The sequence below is a fragment of the Calonectris borealis genome, chromosome 4 (assembly GCF_964195595.1).
Source record: "Calonectris borealis chromosome 4, bCalBor7.hap1.2, whole genome shotgun sequence".
NCBI classification, from domain to species: Eukaryota; Metazoa; Chordata; class Aves; order Procellariiformes; family Procellariidae; genus Calonectris; species Calonectris borealis.
In genome coordinates this window covers 53,841,370-53,867,827 of record NC_134315.1, presented here as the reverse complement: position 1 = coordinate 53,867,827, position 26,458 = coordinate 53,841,370, and the positions used below count along the sequence as shown (strand labels likewise).

The window sequence follows — 26,458 nt, the reverse complement described above, 5'->3', positions numbered from 1 at the left end:
AAAGTCAGGTATAAGACTTGGAAGGCTTATAAGAACACTTCCTTCCCAACATCTGGCTCAAGAAGAAAGGAGGTACAGCAGCTGAGGATATTAAATGCAAGAAGAAGTAAGGTCACTGCACAGTTGACGTAAGAAAAAAAAAACAAATCAGAGAGGACAGGTTCAGAAAAAAATGAAAAGAATCAGAGATGGCAGGACAGTATGTTTAGCCTAGGATTAAGCCTCCCCCGTTTTCCATGAATGTTGTATTTAATTAACATTTGATTCCTCACTGTGGCCAAAACCACACACTGGATGAAAGCCTGGCACCCAGGAGCTGCAGGCGAGCACGTCCCCGTCCCCGGCAGCTGCCCCATGCTGCCTGCTCACTGCACCAGTCCTCGGATGGAGGAATTACCTTTGGAAATGCCGAGCTCATTGCAGACAACCTTGGCATGATGCCTGGCCCCGGTAGAAAACCCGGCACCCGGTGGGCAGAGCCCTCAGCAGCCTGCCTGAGGGTACCGCAGCATAGTGCTGCCCGGCTCAGCCCTGGCCCCCAGAACCACGCACCGGGGCTGCACGCAGACAACCACAGGCATGACGTGGCTCCACCACCCTTTTCTCCCCTTCTCCACAAGGTAAGGAGGTATGTTGGCCTCGTTTCTGATGAAGATCTATAGATAGCAGAGTACCTCAAATAACAGCAGCAGTAAGAGTGTTAGCATTGCAAAGAGACAGCCTGTCTCAGCAATCACCTCTGCAACTCACCAGAGATCTTTTTTTCCTAAAAGAAGCAGAGCCTATACCAAAAGCAAGCAGTCCTCTGAAAGGTACCTTGCAAAGCCTTGGGTCTGAGAATTTGGAGGCATTCCTCTCTCTCCTGGGCTGGTTTGGATTTCAGTTTGTTCTTCAGTAGTGTTCCTGTCTAGCTAGTTGCAAACAAGATTTGTGTTATCTTCTTTTGTAATAAAAAAAAAAAAAATACTTCTACGCTTTCCATCTTTCCATCTGTTTTTTGCATCAGGAGAACAGGAAAAGAGAAATTACTCCTCAAGAGCAGCCAGTGCATACACAAAACTTGGAAATGCTCTCAGTGGTCTCTGCACAATCTAGAATACAGTCAAGGGAATAAACCGAGACTATGAACATAAACTCTCACTCTCTTGTTGGATGTCTGAATGCTACTAGACTCACTGGACCAAATATTTGCACTATTATATCCAGCGAAATGCCTGCTTTCTACTAAGATACACTGATATTATGTGGAGAACAATACAGTTAGTTAAACTTATTGTCTATGTTTGAAAGTGAGAGACTGAAAGGGAGGATGTGCGGAACGTGTTATAAAAAGGGAAAATGAGTAACGAAAGGAAGAATGCTTTTAGGAATAAAATTCTAGGAGGATCTTGTGACCATGAGCCATAATGTGAAGCACAGACAAAATAAGCACTATCAGTAACCACAGATAACGATGTGACTGCAGATCCTGTAGCAAACACCACAGTACTGTGGAGTTTTCTCCCCGAGATGATGTTTTACCTGCTCTGAAGGCCTCTGGTAAGTGACCTGTAGGAGAAGACATCTGCTGGGTCATTTTAGAGGAGGAGAGGAGAAGAATCTCCTCTGAAGAGACAAGTGACACATAGCAGCCAAGGCTTTATTTTTATCAGTGACTTGTCAAGCCAGCTGTGACCATTCGCCCTTTTAATCACAGACTCATTAGGATCCATACATATTTAATCACGATTGTAACTCTGAAGGTGCTCTAAATGCTTCTACAGGTAGTAGTGTATGTTTTAGCATATAGCACCTTGCATTTCGACATTCAGGTGATCATGCTAATGCTGAGGTAAAATCCAGACTTCTAGCACTAAACGTTAAAAGCAAGCAGTCACTTTGCAGTTACACCATCAGTTTGTTTATTTATGTTTAGCAAGTTGCCTGTTTAAAAAAAAAAAAACCAAACAAAAAACAACGCTGGAAATAATTTGATTAAAAGATAGTTCAGATCATCTAGCCGTCTGCGTTACCGCTGGGGCTGCTGGAAGTTGTGCTCTTGTGGCGCTTCCCATCACCGTCCAGAAGAGAGATGCCAAAACAGGAACGTTGTTTCATGTGCAGGTAGCAGAAATATTCAACAGCTGCCCCTGCTCTCACTCAGTCATTTTTCCTTCTGCTGGCACCTCCATCTGTGGTGACAAATCAGGGCCCCACGATGCAGACGGCCGACTCGACCGATGCCACTCGATTGTGCTGCCAGATCTGCCACTGCTCATTTCCTGCAGCACAATCTGAAAGAAAGCCTGTTTCCATGCCTGAGCTGGTCTGGACAAAGATAAATCTGAAGGCTGCCTAGTGACTACCATATAAACATACAAAAAGTCTGATGATCTAACCTACAAGGCTTCGGTTATTTGGTATAATTAAGTGGAGAAGATGCCAAGAAAATAATTACCGGAAAGTTTTCTTTTGACAAACTTACGATAGAAATTTCTCAACAGCTTCAAGGAACTCTGTGGATGAGCTAAGCCCTTCCAAGTCCAGCAGATTGCCCTTTTTGTCATGAAAGTGGAATAATTCAGTCTCTTCCTCTTCCAGCTCCTCTCGAAATAGGTTGGTCTCTGAGGTAGGAATGATGATGATGCGAGGGACTGTATTGCTAATGATAGAGCCCAGGACTCCGTTAACTTGACTTTCTTGAGTTGCCATCTGTGAAGTGTCTGGGTCTTCTCCTCTGCTGACACCGCTGCTATTCAAACCAACAGGCAGAGAAGCTGCTCTTAGGGAGCTGGTCACAAGTGTTGCCGGGGGACTGCGTAGGACTGACCGCCCAAGCCCCTTCTCCAAACAGCTGGAGGAGAGTGAAACCTAGAGCGGCGACATAAGCTTTAGTGTTGTCATACAGCATATGGCTATGGAAACCAGTATTTGAAATTCATTACCACTAGTTGATATTTGAGACACCCGTCATATTTTCTAAACACTTGAATCATTGACTAGAAGGAGGGAAAATCTCCATGTCCTAACATCTACAGCTTGGAAAGCAGGATGTTAAATGAAGCAAAAGATGACATGCTCAAATATCAGCAGAGACCAAAAAGAAAAAAAGAAGAAAAGAAAAGCCCATTCCTATATCTGACTTATTATATGTTTAAAAAAATGTTTCTTTTCTGACACATCGCAAGGTACTGGATAATTGTACTTCTCTCTCTCTCTCTCTCTCTCATGGAAGAGATATCAGATAAGACTCAAGTGCACTGTATTCTTTATTTGCCTAAATTTTCACCATCCTTGTGACAATCTCTATCACGGTGTCCCCAAATGGCTCCCGGTACTGCCTCGGGGCAGTCGGTGGCTTTGCATTCATACGTTGGACATTATTTCCACTAACAAGGAAGGGAAAACAGTGACTGTGATTTTGCTTCGCTATTTCCCATCTGCCTATTTTGAGAGAACTCTAATTTCTAATTTGGCCCTGATGGCAACTTCCCTGTGACCTTTCCATAACTCTTCGTGCACAGTATGCAAAACCAGAGTAAACTAAGCAAGGTTTGAAAGTGTTAGTTAATGTTTAAATACGCTGGCAACAGAAGGCATGAGTGATTAGTTTTGGCTTCCTTTAGAAAATAACAGTTAAGGTTACAAAATCACTGTGCCAGATATAGAGAGAAGTTAGAAGTCCCTCCTTCCTGGGGAAAATCAACATTTAAAGTAACATGCCGTTTTTACTTCATTATTATGTGTATTCCCATGAAGCCTAATGGAATTCAGAGTACAACGAAGCTTTACTCAAATTGTTATAAAGCATCTTTCAGAGTTATAGTTCTATTTCTCTTAATATGATTGTAAAGTGTATTAATTAGCTACACTGAGTCTCTCCGTAGCTTGAGCTTCCCATAATAGTTTTGTAAAATTTTCCTCTATTGCAGATATTCCTGTTCAGTCATAAACCCTATTAATTCAACTTTAGTCTTCTTAAAGCATTCAGGCATGTAATTCCCATGGATTTATAGGGGTTTGATGCTGAAACATCTTTTAAAAATGTAAGATCAGCTTCTAGCATGATGACAGCCCAGCAAAGGCTGTAGTCTTGACTCCCTGTGTCTCCACCTAGTCCATGGCCTGGGATACTGCCTTTATACTGACAAACCAAACGGTTCCTTAAATCAAAAAGGGAAGGGTTTTTGGGTATTTTTTTATTGTTTTGGGTTTGTTTTTTAAGATTTAGGGGTCATCTCCTCAGTCTTAGCAAGTAGTTTGGCAGAATATGTTATTGCATAGCATAGGCCTAGTCTGCTTTTACAGACAGAAGACCAAACACATTTGTTTTTCACACAAACCTTGTTTTGTTTTTTTTTTTTAAAAGAACAACCCCACAATTTTTGGTCTCTCTCTCCCCTCTCCCTGTCTCTCTGTCAGTCTGGGTTTAAAATTAGGTACTGGTATATACTGCAGCACAATGTAATGCGGCTCCGCAAGCAGGAATAATTTACCAATCCCTACTGGTAATGATTTCTCCGGCCGCTGTACCTACCCAAGTGGAGGGAAGCACAATGGGCTAAAAAAAAGTGGTTTAAATCAACCTGACAGAGAAGAAAAGTCTGTTCTTCCAAACCAAGGATAACAATAGAATGAAAAAAACCCTCAAGCCACTCCTCCCTGCTTCAAGTGCTGTTTTCACCGCAGCCGAAGGACGGGTTTCTTTTGGATACGGCTTAGTGGGCAGGACACCACTTCCAAGTTTTTTTAATAGTTTTCACGCCGGGTAATTCCCTTGACACAAAACCTGGATGCACAGAGCACACTTGGCAACTCTCCTTTGAAATCAAGTATCCAAACCTATCTTATCCTCATAACACATGCCTGCATTTTAATGCTTCCAAAAAGGCCTCTTCACTGCCACGCCAGGTTTCCAGGTGTCAGTCTACATCAAGTCTGTTACCACCTAACTAACTGCAAAAAGTCATGGGGCTGGATCGTATCTCTGTGGCAGCACAGAAAACGGTCCCATCTGTTTTTATGCTCTGGAAAGCACCAAGCCCAGGACACCGATGGGCTTTTTTACTTTCACTTGAGGGATGACTTTTCGTTTTTGACAGCCCATCTGCAACTGTGCATTAAGGAGACCTGATCTCAGTCAGTGAAAAGAATCTAGAGGTACATAAATTTTTTAGATGTTGTTGAGGTGGACTTCTTAAAGAAAGAGAAGGAAGTGTAAGATTCTTTTCCTAAAAATTTTGTTAAATCAAAAAGTTAGGTGACCCTTCACTAAATTCACACTTGTATTTCCATAAGTGAGCATTTTTGGAAGTGCCATAACTGGAATTCAGTTATAGACAATCCAGTAATGCTATTAAAACCTTAAAATAAACATCTAAAAATGCAGTGGGGTTTCTTTAGGGTTGGTTGGGGTTTTTTTAAGGATAAATGGCTGGCCTTATAGTGAAACACTCTAACTGAGCTCGACAAATAAATATGTATTCTGATACATTTAGCTAACACGCAAAGGAGCTTCACACCACACAGGAATCTTTGCTGAAAATACTGAGAAAAGCAAATGAGGCTTTGGATATTCAATGTAAATAATCTCCACACATCTCAGTGAACACCACTGAAAGCCTCAGCATGAAGGTACTCTGTTTAAAGGTTATTTATCAAAATAATCCGACAGATGTCTTTCAAAGACAAAGTATAGTGTCTGAGCCTTTTTGTGGGCTACACACTTACTAAATTGCAGAATACAGAAATATTTATTGTATTACTGAACACTTTTATGCAACCACCTCAGATTTATTTTCCTTCTACTTCCTTGTGAGACCAAAAGCTGGTGGTTCTCCAGCACCTGGAGACAATCTCTTGTCTTTGCCACTGGCCTACACCCTTGGACACGCTGGGCTACTGATGGAGGGCAGCGGAGGTGGGTAGTAGATTTGAGCCCATGTTGCCTGCCCCCACATTTGAAGCCATTGTTTTTCCATCAATATTATTTACAACAGTTACAGGAAAAGACCAACGTTTTTCAGGACGTCATCTTAAGGAGACACATGAAAGAAGACAGGGCAGACGCATGCAGGAACTGGGTCATCGGATGGCTGGAAATTTCCGGAACAGCTTCTGCTTTAAACTATGCTGTGTCTAGACAATTAGCCTCAGAGCTATAAGGGAGCACAGGGGACAGAAGCAGATGCTGTAGCTGCCTGAGGTGCGGGTGTTTGGTTACACACACTAGAGTAACCCCATGAAAGGGTGCCTCCATCAAGAAGTGGGTGCTACTCAGTCCAGCAACAGGCAGGGGATTGTAAGTCCTTTCTTTTCTTGAAAATGCAGCACTGATATATGCTTGACATTGTGCCACCCATACAAATACTTGTTTTGAAACCAGTGATACAGTTCTGGCAGAAGCTGACTCACGGGTGACCTACTGCTTCCATCCTCAGCAGTTCCTCAGGGAAAGGGGTGCTCCTCAACCGCATGACACCAAACCTCAGTGGTTTGGGCAATGAGTGTGATGCATCCAGAGAAGATGCTCTGAGTACTCACCGTCTCCTCTTTCACAGAGGGAAGGGTGGCAGCTGCCAGACTCTCCCACCCTTAGGGAGAAATGGGAGTTTCTTTCTTGTCTTCCCCCTCAACAAAAATAAAACATTTTAACATACACTGAAAAGAGGGAAAAAGGTGGCTTCTGTCATGTCAAACTCTGTTTTGCAGCCCTGACTTTGTAATAAAAGGAGGCTGCCACTATGTAGACATGAGAGTCAGGATGGGAGGAACCAGAGCTGGGATAGATAAACATGCAAAGAGGCAAAGAAGTCAACTTCTTACATTTGATGCTACTGACTGTGCTTTAATGTAGCTTTAGAGCTATGAGCTGATGCTGGCTTTCCAAAAACAGGCAACATATCAGTGAAAAAAGTTAATAAGGCATTATTGACATTCTTATTAGTCACTGAAACAGAAATAACAGCAAGGCTGAAGAGGACATCTGAATCAGTACAAATAAAGCCTACAGATGAAAGAGATCGGTATAAAGGCTGAATTATTATTCCAGAGATGACATACTGTAGCAACTGTATGTAACAGTAAAATGGAGAGTGCCCAGCAGAGACTTTTTTCCTTACCTTTTCTGCAGTTGCTGCATCGCAGCTGCAGGTCTTTGGGAGCAGGTCTCTCTTCTCCTGTCTCACACTTGTTGAGAAAGAATGACTTCGGCGAGGCTGCAGTTTCTTATGAGCTGGCTCTACAGGGTCAAGCTCTACATCGCTCCAGGTCTAATCACAAATAATGAAGGATTTCACACAGTTACATCCTTTCTCAAATTCTAAAAGTTCTCAAACTCTAGCAGAAACCATGCACACTTACAGAAAACTAAAGCTGTTCTAACACAGGTCTCGCACTCAAAACTTCCCTGGGGAGAAGCTTGATTTTTCATCTTGTCACTTACCCTGGACTATTTTTCTGAAGCAAAAACATCTTTGAAATAATGAAAAATTATTTAATCTCTTCTCACTGGGATGTTTTTCACCCTTTTTTATCTCATTGTTTATAGCTGCATAACACCTGAAGTCTAAAGATGGGAGCAAGTACAACCAATTTGCTTAATATGACTTATGGCATTCTGTGTGGCCATCAGCTGGTACAAAACCGTGGACGTGCACAGGTCCAAAACCACATTTGTATACATCCCAGCTGGATCCCCAGAACACCCAGGGCTTCTCAAGCCCCATGAGCTAGCTTCTTCTCCAAACAGTCATCAGTGGATGGGAGGCAACGGGTGGGCTCTGCACTAATTTTCCAAGAGCATGCCAGTAATGGAGCACAATCATGACATTGCAACCATGCCGTTCCATTTACAGGCTTGGGCAGAGGCCATCCATCATCCCTAACTTTGTGGTGACTTTTTGATTGAGTAACAATGATGAGATCATCAGCTTTCAGGTATGGATAGATAGATAGATAGGGCTCCACACAAGTGGGAAGCTAGTGCATAATTCCACTGCATCACCTTGCTCATACATCTATGTTTATTTGTCCTCCCTTGTAGAATCAAACTGTAAATACAGCTTTATGTGACTCACGAATATGAGTTGGCTCTCTACACTGACACAGAGGAAAGTGTTAGTGGCAACAGCTGCGACTTTTACAGTGTGGCTGGTGTCATTCCTGCCCATCAATACTTTATTGGAGCATTCCAAAATTTCACTTGGTGCTGCTGTCATGTGAGAGTCGTTGAGCTTAGCTTTTATTTCAGCAGCTGCTGTTTCAGCTAAAATCTGTGCAGCTGCACTGAGCTGTCAGTTGCCCCCAGAACAATTACCTTTGGCTGTGTCAACTCGGCACAACACGGTGCTGCGCATAGCTAACAGCAGTTGGTTTATTTGAGACTCCTAAGCCAAAGTTGTGCCAAAGGCTGAAGCCTCTTATCCACATTATCCTGTCTCTTTAAACAGCAACCCCAACCAAACACACGCAATAATCTGCTAACCCCAGTGAACCAAAACCAAGTAGTGACCAACAGTGAAGAACAGAATGCTTCTTGGATCAGGATGGGTGATCCAGCAGAAATTACCCAATTTGACATCAAACAAAGGATTAATGGGAAGAGAATTTAGGAATAAACTTTACGTCAAGGAAAATTGAGAGGTAAAAGGGGCAAAAAAGGTTGGCAATAAGTAAATGAGGAGCCTCCCTCTTTTAAACTATGTCAACACATTTCCATGTTGCTACATGTGCTATCTACAACCAGTGAATGAAGCACAAGTTTAAGCAGAGAAGTAGTCCCCATGATTTCAAGGGGGATACAGATATGTGTAGGTGCTCTGTTTGTTCAAGCTGTTAAGCAATCCCAAACAAAATATACTCTTTTTCTTATGATAGGATATTGGCATGTTGCATATACTAACCTCATATTGCAAGGATAACCTGGGTATTTTACAGTTTATGAAATCATCACAGTTGATACTCTCATGCATCATTGTGTAATCAGTGGTCTGTGAATGGAATTAAATCAGCAGGATAGATTATTTCATTTTCATTTACATTGCAACAGAAATATTTATGCATTTATTTATATCTTCAAGAGCAAAGACAAACGCTAAATTTCGTAGCCCACACAAAGTGAGTCACTTTATTTTCTTCCATCTCATTAAGGTCTTTTGCCCTAATATAGCACAAACGAGATAAACATGAAAGTGCTCCCCATGCCCTGAAGACTGTGAGAGCCTAAGCAAGCAAATTTGGGGATCCCTCGTGCTGTGCTGTGTGGTGTGGTACAGTAGTGTCACACTCCACAAGAGTCCCATCACACAATTCAAACACACTTGGGCTCAAATCTGAAAAACAGTACGCTAAAAGAAGGCTTTGCCCAGGCTAAGAGAGGCCTTTCACCCTTCTATTTATTATTTTAATTTAAAAGAAATTTTATGGAAGACATATTTTATGAAACACTATAGAAAAAGCTTGTCAATTCTAGACCAGGTCTCTCCTGAGAAGTAACTTGTCCATTGCAATAGGATTTAAACACCTGCTAATTCTGAATGACAAAACGCACCCCATTTAAGTGATTTCATGATCTTTAATTATCTTCATTATTACTTCTCTGTAATACAGTAACCTGTAGGCTGTTTGCTGATAGCCGGGAATGCTGCTGGGGTACGTGATATACAGTCACAAAGTGGAAGAGGAACCTTGTCCCCAAAGAGTTCACAAGTTCACAAGCTGTACAGCTGAGGCTGCCCAGTAATGCGCAGTTAGTCATTTTAACTGGAAGTCTACCTGATGCAGCTGGATGGTTAATGGGCAAGAGAGGCAGCAGCATGGACTGCAAAGTAATGGGATAGATTTTGTTTCATTAGGGCTCAGGCAGTGAGCCTTCCCCTCAGGCACTAAAAGTGTTTTTTTCGTTCTGTTTGTTGATTTCACAGCCAGAAGGCCTGAATTTCTTGTCAGCACCCTGGGCACATTGCTAGCATTGGCTGGGACTTCTTGGTTTCCCAGTGAACAGTGCATTTTTTGCTCAGGTGTGTTTGCTTTACTGTCTGTCTGCCATGAATGACTTCAGAAACCTCCCTGGTGCCGTTACCTGAAAGGAACAACTTTCATTCTCAGGCAGAAAACTCAATACAAAATTATCTTGTTCGAGAATGGTGCACTGTTCATGCTGGTTTTCCTGATGGTCCTAGGTTCATTTCCAAATCAAGGACCCCAGCCTTCTCAAAAATACTCGACATAGTTAGGATTTCACTGAAAAGTAGCTCTACGGCTGACTCTCAGCGACAGCACCCTGAAAGCAGCAGCCTGCGGGTTATGGCACGCAAATAACCGACCCCATCCTTGCTCAGACCGGGGAGGGGAGAGCCAAGAGTTTGTCACTCAGCCCGTCACAGTGATTTATACCTTCGTGAAAGGTTACTGACTGCAGCCCTCGCTCTGGGAGGTGCCTTGTGCCCGAGCTGGGCGCAGAGCAGCGCAGGTCCCCGGGAGGGGCAGCCCCAGCCCAGCCCCTGCTGCGGCTGCCATCCCTCCTGGGAGCTGCCTTCCCAGCACCTCTGCGGGCAAGGCCAGCTTCTTGTGACTTACAGAGGCAGGCGAGGTCATGCCGAGAGGGGCTGTGAAGAACCCCAAGGGATCTTTTTATTTCTAACTCCCTCAATCCTACTGCTGTGAGACCTGGTTTCTCTTTAATTCTGCTTGGTTGGGAAGGAGAGAAAGGGTTCACTCCACCTTTTTCCCCCCCTAACGTAACCCAGACTGACAGGTTACACACTCTGAGTTTCTAACCTGTGACTCTTCCCTAGGAAAAGCCTCCATGCTATAGGCAACTGCTTCTTCATGCTACACTTCAGCCAGACCACCAGCCTTACTGACACTTGGGGTATACTGCTCCAAAACACCCCACCTAGCTCCAGGTGCAGGAATCTTCCACTCCTCACAGTTAAAATCCAGGGAAACAAATAAAAAAGCTTCCTGTCTACAGAAGATGGGCTTCCTTTAAAACAATAAAACAGCTATTGGATAGATTAGAAAACTTTGGATGGAGATGATTTTCCTGTCCTACAGCTCACTAGATACTGAATTATGTAGCAAAGGGTTGGTGACGTGAGGAGTGCCTGACAATGGCTCTTTTTCATTCACATTAAAGACTTAACCCAAACATCCATGGTCCCAGTAAGCATCTGAGTCATGCAGATATGCTGGCCTGGATACTTCTTCTGATCAGAAATCATCATACATGAAACTCCCAAAAAGGCTTTGCAGAAATAATCTCATATGACCCAAAAGATTTAGCTATCCCCCTCTCTTTTCCATTCTCTAATTTTGAATACATATTTATAGAGTCACTAATTTCGGGAGTCAAAGAAACATTATACTCACTTTCCTTCACGGAAACAATAAAAGACTTACAGCTTCTCCGGTGGAAACTGATGAAACACAAGTGCTCTTGGTCCTGCCAGCAAGAGACTGATGGCTGGAGAGGGAGGTCCTGAATGATGATTCATTTATGGAGCCTCTCAGGAGGTCGTTCTTTGATATTCGTATAAGGAACCTCAAGCAGGGAACAGCACTGTGGATTGTTTTTCTGAAGGAAAACGAGAGAAGAAAAAACCCACAAATGTCACATTGACGATGCAGCTTTGAAAATCATGTGGTGAAGGTACCGTCTCTTTCCATAACCTCAGCACGACTTCTGTTTTGATTGAGGAGGTCTTAAAGACTACATGGAAACAGCGTAGTGTATCTAGTGGAAACTACCCAACAGACTGAGAGGAAAATAGCAGGTGGCTTCTGGGCCTCGAATCAAAGGACACATGGAAGAGCTGCATGGATAAGTAGTAAGAATTGAAAATATCTTGAAGAGCATGATTGCTTCTGTTTTAATTAAAAGGTTAACCCAGAAAACTTTCAGGTTAGCTAGTGTGAAGGTCTTCTCTGTGCTAAGGCACAGGACGAGTGGAAAAAAGGAAGAGGGAGAGGGCCAGAAGAATCAGATACTGTTTATTTGTATCGCGGCAGCTCCTGTAAACTCTTATCAGGAATTAACACTCCATACAAGCACAGAGAAGGATGATCTAGACTCCAAAGAACTTAAAACTTATATAATTCATTAAATAATAATCTCAGTAATGGTTGTATGAATCTATTCCTCCCACCCCACATGGTGCAGAAGAGCCCAAGAGCTTCCCCTGCACGATGCCAGCTGGCCTTGCTCCTCGCTGCCGCCGAGGACTGGCAGAGCGATGCATTTGGTATAACACCTCCCCAGTGCCACCCCATCCATTATTTCAGCCCAACAGATAAAGCTAATACTGGCACAAAACTAAATGAATAAGTCAAGAAGCGAGGCAGCAACAAGGCATATGGAAAAGAACAGTTCAATGGAGGATGTTAGTATATTGACTTTACACTGAGATGCAAGTCAAGTGGATGTATCTTGTAAAATCTTTGCTTCTGTAGTTACCAGGTTTTGGATAATAACCAGTACATTTTAAATCATCATTTCTATTCTCAGAAAAGATCACACTTGTTAAAGTCTCAGAGATCTGATTCTGGGATCACAAGATAAGATGACTAGTTTGTCAATCAAAAAAAAAAAAAAAAAAGACACCTACCACCACCAAACCCCAATATTTGGCATCATCACCACTCTCACTATGCCAGACTTCTGCATGTCTTTCCTCTCTAACTTCAAAGGCAACTGAACAAGCAGCTCTCTGCCTACAGTGGAGATGAGGACTGAAGAACTCTTTCTGCCTGCACCATCAGTCCTGATTCTGCTGAGACGCCTGCCAGTGAGCTGGCAGAGCCCCACGGAGCTGCAGGAGGCTGCCCACATGGTGCTGGATAAGAAAAAAGAGCTAATGTTGTGCAGAAAATAAAAAGTTTTGAGAATCAGCAAGGGTTTACAGGACACGAGAAAATGCCAAGCCCCCAATGCCAAGTTAATTTTCATGTTGAAGACCTCAGGCTGGTGCTGAAAAAGCAGCTGCCAGCTTTTTTCCCCAGCTGAGAAGCTGAACCGCTTCCCTCAGACATAGACATAGCTTTTGATGTCTGTCACAGCCTACCTGGGGCTGTAAACTATTCAATAACTTCAAGTTAGTGTAAAACATACCAATCTGTTTATTAAGTGGGATTTCACGCAGAGACCTCCTCACGCTGGAGGTTCAGGAAATGTATGTCTGATGGTGAAATTTCAAGAACATAAGAACATTTTTGATGTCTTGAGGGACCAGAGTTTCAATTTTACTAATATTTGGGAGGACTGTTGAGGGACATTACGTGGGCTGAGATGAAAGTATGGATTTTGAAGGGAGTTTTAATACTGTACATGTGAAATACAAAATAGGTATAAACCTGAGGTGCTTATTTGATGATATTTTTATAATCCTCTAAAATAAGAGAGTCTCCCAAAGTCAAATATGTAGTAATTGCAAACAGCAAATCAAAATAATTTGCAATTATTCAGTTATTTATGATGGAGCAGTTTTGAACAAACCATTTTTGTAAAATTGTGCTTCACTTGGGAGCAAGTTGGAAACATGGAGATGCAGAATTTCCCCATTTGTTATGAATGAATGATTATAAAACCTAAAACTTCCAAAATCTAAGGAAGTTTCTGCAATAACTCTAACAACAGCCAAGCAATGCTCTCTACAGGATGCTCATGTACAGGTTGTTAAAGGAGTGAAAACTTTCTTCCCCCACAAAACAGCATTTAATGAATGAAAACTTTGCATATATTTCCTTATTTACATTTGTTACTTCCAGTGATACCTATCAGGGAGAGAAGTGTTTTTCTCCTTCATACTGGTGGGGAGTCATGGACAGGGAGATATATAACAATTAACTTCTCAGACCAGTTCTTAAAAGCCAAATGCTAGCACAAAGGTCACTATTACATTTTCAGTTACATTCATTGTAATGTACTTTTTTTCATTGCTTAAGGTAAGGAAACCCCACAAAAAGACTCGTTTGATTTGTTGGGGCGTTAAGATGCGGGAACAGCAATTCTCTGTGCAAAAAACCAACTTGTTTTGATAGCATTACATCATTGGTTTGAGCCGCATCTGAACTCTTTAGATCCTGATTTCTAGGTGCTTCTTTCTAGAAAGGTTTGGAAAAGAACTTAGATTTAACCCAGTTCAGTAGTTCCAATATAAAATGGCAATTCTTCCCCCCCCAAATCCTTAAGGCTTGGGCCTCAACGGATTGGCCCATCTATCCATCATTGGATAAATTACTTTCAAGGCATAATGTAAATTATTAGAAGATACGGAAATTATCCAGGAACACTGATCTTTAATAAATAATATTCATTATTCACTCTTCAAGCAAAAATGGTCCTGCCAACATATTTTCACCAGCTGACTTGCTGGCGTACTGTAGCTGCTTTTTCAGTTTTAAAACTGCATGCTTGATTCATCACAAGGCACCCAACATTACTTCTTTTCCTGACTGGATGAGTACCAAGTCTATAAAATGTCTTCAAAACAACTGCATAAACACTTCTCTTGTTGATATCTCTAGAAATACAAATTAAGAAGCAGGAACCCCACACACAAATTTTAAGAGAGTCTCTGAATTCCTGTTGTGGACTCGAGCCTTTTTCTTAATACAATCTTACTTGGAAGAACACTAATTGAAGCAGTTCACTATATAGTATCTACTTTGAAAACACTCTCTTGACCTTGCAAAAATAGTATAAGGAATCACTGGACATAATAGCTTTGGGTCAGAAAAAAATACTAGGTTCATAATGTGTCAGCCAGCCATGCAAATCTTCTCATTGCACTTCTGCAAGCCATCGGAGAGTAGTCATTCTCTTGTTATAAACTAAAATCGTCTACAACCTTCAAAAACTAAGATGGACTCAGTTTTTTTGAGGATGCAAAACGGTGTTAGTTACAATCGCAGACATTTTCAAACAAAATATATCTTTTCACCATTGCTGGGTATATTTCCATCAGCCTTCTGAGAAGCTTTAACTGTTCTTACAACCAGACCTTCACTGATCAGACATTCAAAAGAATGAACTCTCTTTCCAGCTCCCAAATCCTAGTTTTCAGGCAACATAACCTAGCAGCTTTTCCTCTTCATGGGTGAGACAAACCTCATGCCAGCAACTAATCCTGCCATCTAGTGGCTTTTATACATTTATCACATTTATCACCACGGCATCCCCGTGTTTCGGCTGAACTTTTGACACAGCATCCCTTTGTGGTAGATACGCTGTGAAAGACTTGCAGAAAAATCTAGAGATATGCTGAACAACAGTTCTGTTACAAGAATTTCTCCTTTTATATAATAAAGTATTTTTCCTGCTGATGTTTCAAACCCACAGTATGTACAGCTATGGGAGGAAATTGCAAGCTCTGAGCTATATCTTCTATGTGAGGTACAGCTGCTTCTGTGTACACTGCTGTGAGTCATAAAGGTGAAAAAAAAAATTTAGGAGTTCATCTGATCCTGGAGATAAGGCTGAGAACACAATGGAGTTGTATTTCTTTCCTTACATTAAACAAACAAACAAACAAATCCCCAAAACAAACCCCCCAAAACCTACTTTTGCTGGACTTTTGGAAACCAAGTATTTTAGAAATTTTAACAGCAGTGACTGACTTTGCCAGTACCTGAACACATTTCTCAGCTGAAGCTGGGAGGACATTTCTAAATAAAATGATGACTTCAAAAAAGAAGTTTTAGCTTGAATCGTGTCTGGGAAGTGGAGGGTAAGTTTGTTCTTGTTTGAAACCATTCAGCAGAACACCATGCCAGTTTATTCTCTTGCTAAAGTACTTTGTATCTCCTTTTAGGACCACGCGACTGAAGATACAATCATTTTTGATGTGTCCATACTATGTATGCCTCCAGGTCCTAGCTAGCTCAAAGTGCAGGTGACCTTTCTGAAATGCAAGGTAGTTCCTTCTCCTGCTTTCCCTAAATGTTGGGGAAGGCTGCGCTGGTCTCTGGAGACCAATTGGGATGCTCTAAAGAAGTTATTAAAGGAGATTATAATGGAACTTCTTCTGTGAAGGGAAAGGTTTCCGATTCTTTGGAGAAGTGTCTTTTATGGTATATTAAATTATCATTCTATTCACCTAATCTTGTAGGTTTCCCATCAGAGTGACAGTATAGAAATCTTTTTTTACAACGCATTGTTACCTTTTTAATCATCTATTCTGTGGGAACAAGTTATCTTTATACTCTCTGTCCCTTACCTTACTGCAGTCAGAGGGCCCAGATAAAAAGCAGAATTCATACCTTTCAGCTCAGAAACTCATTCACTGGCTGTGAGGGAATTGAGAAGGAAATAAAAAGGCAAGAAAAGTTGGCTAACCATGCAGCTTATCGAGACTGGATAATGTGTGAGTATCTGTTAGTGAAATTGTGCTGGTTGGCACAGTTTTCTGTTTCAAAGTATACAGTAATTGATACCTATAATAATAATTAGAATGAAAATGTAGAATAATTTGCTTATGAAGGCATAGGTTCAGAAATATTTCACATCTGCAAAAAAAAACATTGAAGTGTTTCAGAGAAGTGATCAACATCACATTTTGCCCAGCGAACCACATTAGTGTAGTGTAAAACTTTTTTTTTTAAGTCAAAGCTAATGTTTTTGAAAAAGGTAAAGAATGGAAAAGTTTTTACCTGAGACAACTAAATGAAACAAATATGAAAACTGAGCCTTCAGAAGAGAAGTAGAGTATTTCAGAAACGTCTGCTTTATTTTTTGAAGGCAAATACTTGTTGACCAAAGTTAGCAAGCCTGCTAATAAAAAAGCAGTATTTTCAGTATATTTGGAAATATTCCTCATTTGCAGGGAGCTCTGTCTGGATTACTGGCTTCCTACAGCTCCCACTTTGCACAGAACTTCTATAAAAATGCTGTTTGCTTCTCACAGAGCTTCTCCCAAAGACCAGCAACTTGTTTACATTAGTACTGATGTTGGTGTAAAGACAATGACCTAAGTGCTTCAGAAAACCAAACCTCAAACATATGTATATATAGCTTCTTAAATTGGTGATGATGTGATTTTTGAGCCTCACTGGTTGAGACCTATTACCCAGAGAGTGCTCTTTAGCGGCTGTCCCTGATATGGCAAAAGATGACCCTGAGCATCACCTCCTCCTCCCGTCAGCCGCGGTGTTGTGCAGCTCCACAGGACAGAGCAGGGTTGTGAGGGGGAAGTAAAGTGCAGGGAGGGACTGTTCCCCTCTGTTGGCCACCCCTGAGGCCACGTCTGGAGCTCCACATGCAGTTTGGGCTGCCTTGTACCAGATGGACGCGGTGCAGGGTCTGACCACGTGGATCCCATCATGGGGTGGTCAGGGCGGGAGTGCGCACCGCGTGGGGCGAGGCTGAGGGAATGGGGGTAGTTCGTTCATTGTAAAAAATGCATTTGCATGTACGGTTATACACATACCTATATGTTTACTGTACCTGTATCTCGGGTGAATTATTGCATATATGATGGGGTTGTAGACTGCAGAAGCTTTGGCAATAATTGCTGGCACAGATTTGGAATATGGTGTTAGGGTGTTGCCTCGACTATAACAAAGCAAAAACATTACACACAGAGTGATGCCATGGATTAATACTAAATTACTAAAACATATTACTCTCTTTAACTGTTTTTGTGCTGTCATCTCTTGATAAGAAATACCCCTGAAACATTAATTCATTCAAATGCATTCTTTGCTCAGATGAAAGGCTTGCATTTGACAGTGTGTACTTGGTTTCATTCATTTGGAGAAGATGAAAGACATGCAAGTAACTAGTTATCTATTTGAGGATGACCAGGAACACAAAGAATCACCTCCCTTGTTTCTGCACTAAGCAAAAAACCCCCAAAAAACCAAACAACCCCCATTGTGACCATCTGGGAAAAGGAATGGTGATAAAAAAGAAACCAGAATCAAACCTAAAAATCTTTCAGCAGCAACATCCATGCTGCACAGTAATGGGTGTCAATGACTCAGACACTGCAGAAGGAAGAGAGGACTAGAAGTGGTTTGAAACCAATATTTTCCTCTTGACTTTAAGCTCCCACAGTCAGTCACATGTGATCAGTGTCGGAGCAGGATAATCACAATCAATATCATAGAATCACAGAATAATTTGGGTGAGAAGGGACCTTTAAAGATCACCTAGTCCAACTCCCCTGCCATGGGCAGGGACATCTTTCTCTAGATGAGGTTCCTCAAAGCCCTGTCCAGCCTGACCTTGAAATTAAGAACATGCACTGACAAGAGAACAGGTCCCTTTGGAGCAGAGAGCGGTTGGAGGAAGATGGGAGCTCAGGGGTGAAGATCTGGGAATTTAACCTCTTTTCTGCCCTCTGTCAGAGGCAGCAGTGTATGGTGGAAACCTCTTGAGAGAACAAGTATTAGGAGAGAAAAGAGGTAACTCCTCCAATTCATTCAAAGAAAGTATCATGGAGGAGAGGAAACAATGTGTACCAAAAATGTAGATAAAAAGTCATAATAGTTTTAAAATACATAGACAACCCCTTTCCTGGCTTTATCCACAAGGATATAGTGAAGAAAGCAATATCACCTCTAACGTAATAACTATTTAAAACCCGTTCCAAACGGAGATTTGTTTCTCGTGGGTAACAGTACTAATCAGACTAATCCATGCTCTTTGGATTACATTTCCACTTACCCTGCCCAGGCAATCAAGGTGACACAAGCATATGGAGACCAGGACAAGACAAACACAATGATGACCACAAAAGCAATTTTTGCCAGTTTCCATTCATTCTTCATGGACTGAGAGAGGTAGGATTTCCGGCTGCAGGACCCTAGCTTTTGAACATCTCTGTGAGGGGGTGGAAAAAATATGGATATGTCAGCAGGAAGGTGAAAAAACGAGGTGCAACATCTCTAATGCATTCTCAGCAATATGCAAAATGAAGCAGATTTCATCTTTCCCTGCTCTAACTATTCTTTTGTCCTCTGATATTTAAAAATCTAGGAAGTAATTAATGTAGTAAAATAGTCCCAGGTGTTTTGTCTGAGCTTCGACCGCCTGTGGGACTGAGCCAGAAGAACCCCTGGGACTACAGGATGGGATTGCCATCTCTGTATCCTGACACAAGGAAGGTTTCAGGTTGGGCGGGTGAAGTAATTGGTATTCCTTGCCCTTCATTGCTCTCAGAGGTGGAGCAAGCAAAGGCACAGCTGGATGCAAAATCAAATCTGATGGCTTTTCCTTTTCAAGAGAGAACAGCTTGCAGAAATTCCAGCTCATAAGGTAACATGTGCTGGAATACCCTGACTACTCTGAGGAATCTGGCCCCAAATGCTTACAGGGACATTTTTACTTCCCTGCAGATTTATTCACTGGAGAAGTATTTCAGGGGGAGTACGACAGGCAGTCCTAATAGTTTTGCCAAAAAATGTCCCATGAATTTATCTTCTCACATCAGACAAACACCTCACACTTTATTAAAAAAATGATTTTATATGGCTTAGCATTTTATATAGTTTAGCATAGAAATGATAATTTTTACATATCAGTGTTGTTAAATGAAGATATATTTCAGGCTGAAGACAATAATTACCAGCCAGCAGGGTAACAAACTATTTTCTGGTGCACTACGAACATACCCATAACGTGAGTTTACTGTATTAGTGAGCAAAAGGCATAGAAAAATCTTGGGGCCACTGTGCTTCATGGGTGTACAGGACACCATTGTTTTAAGGATGCGTTCTTTGCTTCTTTGCTTGGTATCAAATATGCATACACAAAGCGTAGGAAAAATCAAGACCAAGGCCAAAAATAGAGCTCAGTAAGAACTTCAATTTAGGCATACAGCTAAACATGCTTGTAAAAACAGAATTTAGCCTTGTGAAGCCAAATGACTTCAACAAGTGCCAGCAGATAGGCACAGAGAAAAGCTGTTGGAGCTGATGACACTGCGAGCAGCGGGAAGGACTCACAGCTTCAGCTGGTGTTGGATCAGACCAAAGATAAGTCATGTGCTCATTAGGAGAAAAATAACTGACAGAATTAAATTACTTTACAGATTTAACACCCTGCTGATTTTTTATTTCAAATATAGACCAAGAATTTGGAAAAAAAAAAGTGTCTTAACAAGCATAGCCAGATTTTGTGCGTGCAGTTGTGATGCTTGAGTGAACCACAAGGTTTTCTGGGATGCCTGCTTTAAATAAAACTGTCAAAGAATATGAGGACCGTTATGTTTACAGAGCAGCTCAAAGGCAGATCATGCCCCATTGCTACATGCTATTTATCATCCCTTGGGGCTGAAAACTGTGCTGGAATGCACGGGGACTGTGTTCCTTGTATTGCAAATCTGAAATACAAATAATCCAAACTATCAAATTATCTGATATACTATTAATTACCACACTCTGGGCTAAGATTAGAACCACCAGAGACTTCTTTCCCCACTCCAAAATACATACGTCCATTCCAGTTTTTACTGGAAAATATTTCTCCAGTTACAGCTGTTAATGATCTGCCACTTTATTTCCAATTTCAATTCAGATTAATTTTTGATTCAGATTTTTTTGCAGCTAAAGAAATTGAGAAAATCTTCTAATAAAAGAAAAGGGACATTTACTTATTTCAGCTACATTGCTTACCTGCCAGTACGTCTTATGGCCAGGAACATAAATAAATAGCAATGGAATATTATTATCAGGGGAATAAAAAACACGCAGCAACATAAAATCATGGTATAACTTCTGTTTGCAGGGGAGTAGGTTACATAGTCCCATGTACAGGATATCATCAAGCCCTCAGGCACGTAGGAACCTATGAAATACATGGAATATGTTATTTACACATACACCCAAAGCTCGTGCAGTTGCTGATCCAAGAACTGAGCAATTAAAATAAACCCCGTACTGTATACACAGTCTTCAAGAGCTATGCGTGCCGTGTTATATATGGAGAGGAGGTCCTGACTGCCAGACTCCAAGATACACCTAATACTCTGTCTGCAATTTGTTCTGCTTGAATCTGTTCAGCCTGGGGGTGGGGGGGAGGAGGCAGATACACGGTACGACAGCAAACCATCAGGTGGTGGCTAGGCATCCACCAGAGAACCTACCAAAAATCTCATTTTTTCATACCCCGAGCAAGGCTAAAACAGACCACGTAGGGAACGCTAGAAGAGATAGAGAGCAGACAACATACTCCACCCGATGAGCGGAGCCACGCTCCATCCCAGCGAGTACAGCCACACGACAGCGATGATCTGCATGGTGCGTTTCTTTGAAGTCCACTGTATGGATCGCAGGGGCTTAGTGATCACAAGGTAGCGGTCAAGAGAAATAGCTAATAAAGTCATCATTGAGGTTATTCCGAAGAGTGCCCCACAGAAAGCGTACAAGTCACAGCCTGAAGCAGAAAATGGCAATGATGTCAGGGATTTTCTTAAAACAGATGCATGTTTTCTCTCAGAGCCTGACATGATAAACCTCCCATTTTTTCCTGGCTCAGGACTTCTCTCCCATTAGAAGAATTTTCTTAGCCTCACAATTTCATAATTCATAATTTTATTAGAAAAACCACAAATATTAATAAAATACAAATGTATGTATTTAACAAGTTCTACTCTCCACTGTGGGCTGCAACTGGGAACCTTTTGTCAATGGAAAACTGCCTCAAAGAAAATCCAATCTAATTAAATTTACATTTTCCTGGACTGTTGCCCAATATATTGATCTTAACAGGCTGCAGCAGACATCTGTCTGCTAATGACAGATGGATGTTTCAAAAAATGACTTTGGTTTATGTGGCTTAAAAACGTAGAAGTGGTTTAAATTTGATGGCTAGAAGACCAGCTGTAAAACATAGCTCCAACTCCTATATTTAATAGCAGCACTTTTAAATAAACTGACAGTTTTTACATGAAATGGGTTTTTTCCCCTTTTTGCATTCAGGCATTGCGCTAGCAGATGAAAACTTGTAGAGTTACACTGTCCCTAATTTGATTCAGAAACCTGTGTCAAATGATCACTCATTTTTTGAGATCTTGCATCACCCCATGTGGTTATAGACAACAGCCCACCGGGAGTGGGAGGCAATCAAAATACCAGATTCAACCTTAAAGCAGACTTCTTCCAAAATAACCTGCAATTAAGGACCAAATCCCACTCAACCCAAATCAATTGCTTCATTTGTGGCAGCATGATAATCTACACTGATGTTATCTAAGGGGGTGAGCAAGACTAAAAACATCCTCAAACTAAAGAGCCCTTTCTGTGCTGCTAAATAATATGTGGTCTCTGGGCTTGCTCCACCAATACCTGACCACCACTTGGTGCAAATTTTCACCCAATGACGTGATAAGCAGTACCGAGCAGAGCATCAAGCCTTCTGAGGAACTTGCTATACTCACATTTCAGCTATAATTTGAGCATGCATCACCTTTTCTTTCTTGCAATTGGAAAGAAAGGAGCTTAAATTTGCAGAGTCCTCAACTGACTATTATTATGTAAATCTCTTAAATAAATGTGAGATTCCTAGAAGTATGCTAATGGATATCAACATACATTTCTAAATAAAAATATTAACTCCCTCTTAAACTAATACAGAAAAAAATATTTACATCTTCATAAAACTTTTATACCCATCTTCAGCCATAGCATCTGCCCATCTACAAGCTAGAGGGTAACATGATTACATGTTGATGTTGACTCCTTTCTTTCCAAAATAAGTAAGATGAAAGAATCAAACCTATAACACAAAACACGTGCCATCATGCTGACTGACGATGTCAAGAACCTGTGTTGCCACTCCAGAGTCTTATGCTGCTGTCGCCACAGCACAAGCTAGGATTGTTATGGCTAAAATAGGCTGCAGACAGTGTAGAGCTGGTGAGGTATGAATTAGTGTTGAAAAGTACCTATATCTCCAAGTATCCACTCTCTGTGCAAGCTGTTGACAAAGCACATGGGTGCCTGAGAAGCCGACATCAGGAAGTCGCTTATGGCCAAATTCATTATAAAGTAGTTTTGGGGTGTCCTCAGCTTCTTGTTGCTTAAAAACATGAGAAATACGCGATTTTAAATAGACAAAGTGAACAGTTAAATTTATAACTTTGCTTACTAACATAAACAAATACTATCCAGATTGGAGTTAGTGGTTACTTACAGTCAATCAATTACTAATCATCAGTCAATTACTGCAACTACAGCTATAGTCATTTCAAAATGATGACTGAAAATAGCAAGGGGAGTAAAATGGAATGTTTCCTCTTCAAACTGAGGAGAATTCCAGCTGTCTTGAAAAATATGGATTTGTTCAGGAGAAGAGCACTTCCCTATAAGAGCAGTAACACTGAGCGTGTCCTACACTGCACAAGACCAGGATCTGAAGCAGGTTACAGAGCCAAAGGACCTGCTTGTGGTGAATTTTTAAAAGCTGCTGACCTGAAAAGTCGCCACATTACCACTAACTCAATGACCCTTTGCAAAGTGCTATGGCACAAGCAGAGCATGCACAGAGATTTGAAAAAAATACTTTTGTTAATACACATCTCATAAGAGATAACAAAAACACTCAGCTGCAGATGAACAGGCAACATTAAACACTGCAACGAGGAGCTTGAAAGCAGCCAGTCTGCAAGCAAAGTTTATCCAAAGAAAACAAACATCACTTCCAGGTTTTTTCCCCACATCTCACCACCTCGCGTATCATAGAATCATTATTCATAGAATCATTAAGGTTGGAAAAGACCTCTAAGATCATCGAGTCCAACCGTAGTCTCACTTCTTAGGGATATCTGGAGTTACAACCTCCTAGGAAAGTTTCAGCTGGTATTCACGATTACCCTTGGCTCTGGCTAAGAGGAATAAAGATACTGGTAACGTGATAAAGAACCTCTCACTTTTACTTGGGGTTATTTGGTTGAATATGCCCTTGTTGCTCTGATCAAATATTATGCCCCCCTACAAAAGTTAAATTAATTTGTGAGTTCAGCTCACCCAAATCTACCTTAAAAGTGTTACTTTTGAGGGATATACTGAGAAGGTGTAACTCTGAACTAGTAGTCCCTCAACGTGAACCACTGTATTGGTTGCATGGCAAAGTAAAGAACTTTGATACCTAGAGTTTGAATTCAGGACTTTTCACAGTGTCAGGTACACACAAAAAGAAGTGACTTGGCACACTCTGAGAGACATAGGGAGGAAGCAGGATTTTATAAATAGCTTTGTTCTTGGAACCTGCATGCAGTAATTCTTAATCGTTCGAAATAATCGTTTCTTCTCCCCCAAATGCCTCCTTCAGTGTAGAAAGTTGAACAACTGAGACCTCTCTGATGTGCTTTAAAATATCAGTATTTGCAGCTAACACGAATTGCTTTCCTCATGCTGATAAAAAAATACTGAAAAAGAAATTGAGAAAGCCATCTCAAGGCTTCTGCAATTCTAACACAATTTTGGGTCTCATAACTGCCTGCAACAACTGAGTGAGAGGGGATGCAGAGTTCACACCTTCACAGGTGCTTGTCTGCCTATGGAGATTTTCCTACTTTGACAATGTAATGCTTTTATTATACCAGCTAAAACAAACAAATTTCAAGAAGAATGGAGAGCTTGTGCTGCATTTCAAAAATCATGAAGGTATCTACAGTTGCAGGGAATTCAATTTCTCCTCTACCTCGTATTAAAAGCCAATTATTCAAAATAACTAAATTTATTTGTCTTAAACATTTAAGAATAGGTAACTAACGCTTGGTTCATAACCCCACCAGTGTTTCTAGCATTGTAAGTGCCCTCTGCATCAACATGCTTGATGACAGCAAGCAGTGAGCAAGGAGGGTTTTGAAATCCAGCATCACAGTGTGGAACAGAAGGCGGCTATTTATCTTTTCCGTGAGATTTTTGCACACTCTGGCTGCAGTAGCTTTGGCTGTCTATTACACTGCCAGAAGCCAAGAGAGCACACAAACTGACAGAAATCCTATGAGCTGCCTGAAGCAGGGAATACACCAATGGCAGGAGCTCATCTCATGTAGCGCGTGGCTTTCTTGGTCCTTCCAGGACATCTGGGCTGCTGGGAAGAGTGTCAGTTTTTGTCAAGTATTTCTGCAAATTCTACAGGGTGAACGAAGAAGCCTGCTCTTTTCTATCATTAAAAGCATTAAACTCTTCTTTAAACTTTTCAGTAGAATTGTTAATAGAACACGGTATTTGTTTTCTAATTTTCTTTGGTTCCTTAAAACATGAGGATTTACACTGAGGTTATCAGTGATGTGGAGGGTGGCGGGGGGGTGTTGCCTCCCCCCATTTGATGCCATCAGCCTTTGCTTGGAGATTTAATCCAAGAGGAAACCAATGCAGAACATCTGCACACAGGCACATGTGAACCTCAAGGCCAGTCAGATTAACTGTAAAAGGAATTTTTGTACCTGTAAAATGCGTAGAGCACTAGGAGGTTTCCGATGATGCCAATGGAGCCAATAATCAGCACACACGTTCCTACAGTGTAAAGAACATGGTCGGGGATCTCTGTCTTGGTCACACCGTGTGGCTGGGTGCCCATGTTCAAACCCTGAATGGGAAACAGAGGAAAAGGAGAGCTTAGCACATTCAGGATGCTTATCACAGGGGACACGCGCTCAACCTGTTGAAGGAAGGCAGAGCACTCGCTTCCATAGTTCGTGCAAATCAAATACACACCTCTGCACTCTTTTCACATCCCCTGTAATCAAGTTTCCCCCAAGTAGCCTTCATTACTTTAACAGTATATATTTATATTAAAAAAACAACAACAGGGAAAAAAGACTGGAAAAAATATTAAGGAAGTTGCCATGATGATATGGAAAAGGCAAAGACATGCTAGCATAAAACTTGCTCTGGGTAATTGCCGCACTCTGGTGTGTAGAGCTAGCTGACAGCACAACCTTCAGTTCAACAAGGAATAGCTTGTCATACTTTGGTTTTATTAAGAGCACTGATACCAAATCCCACACTTGCAAACATTGAATCCCCCAGGTCTCCCCAAGCTCCCTATACACTAACTTAGTGCTGCAAAACCTGGGAATTCCCTATGGAAAAGGTAGGAAATCAGAGGTAAACCAGCAGCAGTAGCATCGCCTGGGTAAGCACAAATACATTAAATATTCTTGACACCTTTTTCACTGCCCTTTATCTCCAGCACAGGAATAAAATCCCACCAACTCTCTACGTATTTTTTTTTAAACAAATTCAGATTTATCACTGGCTAAATTCAGCAGCAGGGCAGTCTACAGCTAATCCACTCAGCTCTCATTAGCATTATCGATGAGAAGAAAATCCGAATTGCCTGATGGAGATTCTTATTTACCAAATCAAAAGCAGCTAAGATACGCAGAGTGCTCACACATGCAGTTGGACCTGGACGGCTTAGTCAAAGGTATGGCACCTTGTCACAGCTGAGGACCTGCTCCACATAGCCACGCTTCGCTGCTGTGCAGCTCAGCGACGTGCGGGGTGTGGGACAAGGCTGATTTTA

General features: G+C 41.5%; 1 protein-coding gene across 1 annotated transcript; it reads right to left on the bottom strand.

Moving 5' to 3' along the window:
- Positions 1-1,778: 1,778 nt before the first annotated feature.
- Positions 1,779-25,507, bottom strand: LOC142082480 (melanopsin-like). Its single transcript, XM_075150601.1, has 10 exons — positions 25,374-25,507; positions 22,866-22,999; positions 21,152-21,355; positions 20,596-20,767; positions 18,647-18,802; positions 17,423-17,530; positions 11,383-11,557; positions 8,883-8,969; positions 7,101-7,250; positions 1,779-2,850 (listed from the first exon to the last, which is right to left on the bottom strand). The coding sequence occupies exons 1-10, from the start codon at positions 25,505-25,507 to the stop codon at positions 2,461-2,463; spliced, it is 1,710 nt and encodes a 569-aa protein (XP_075006702.1). The 3' UTR covers positions 1,779-2,460.
- Between the last annotated feature and the right edge of the window lie 951 nt (positions 25,508-26,458).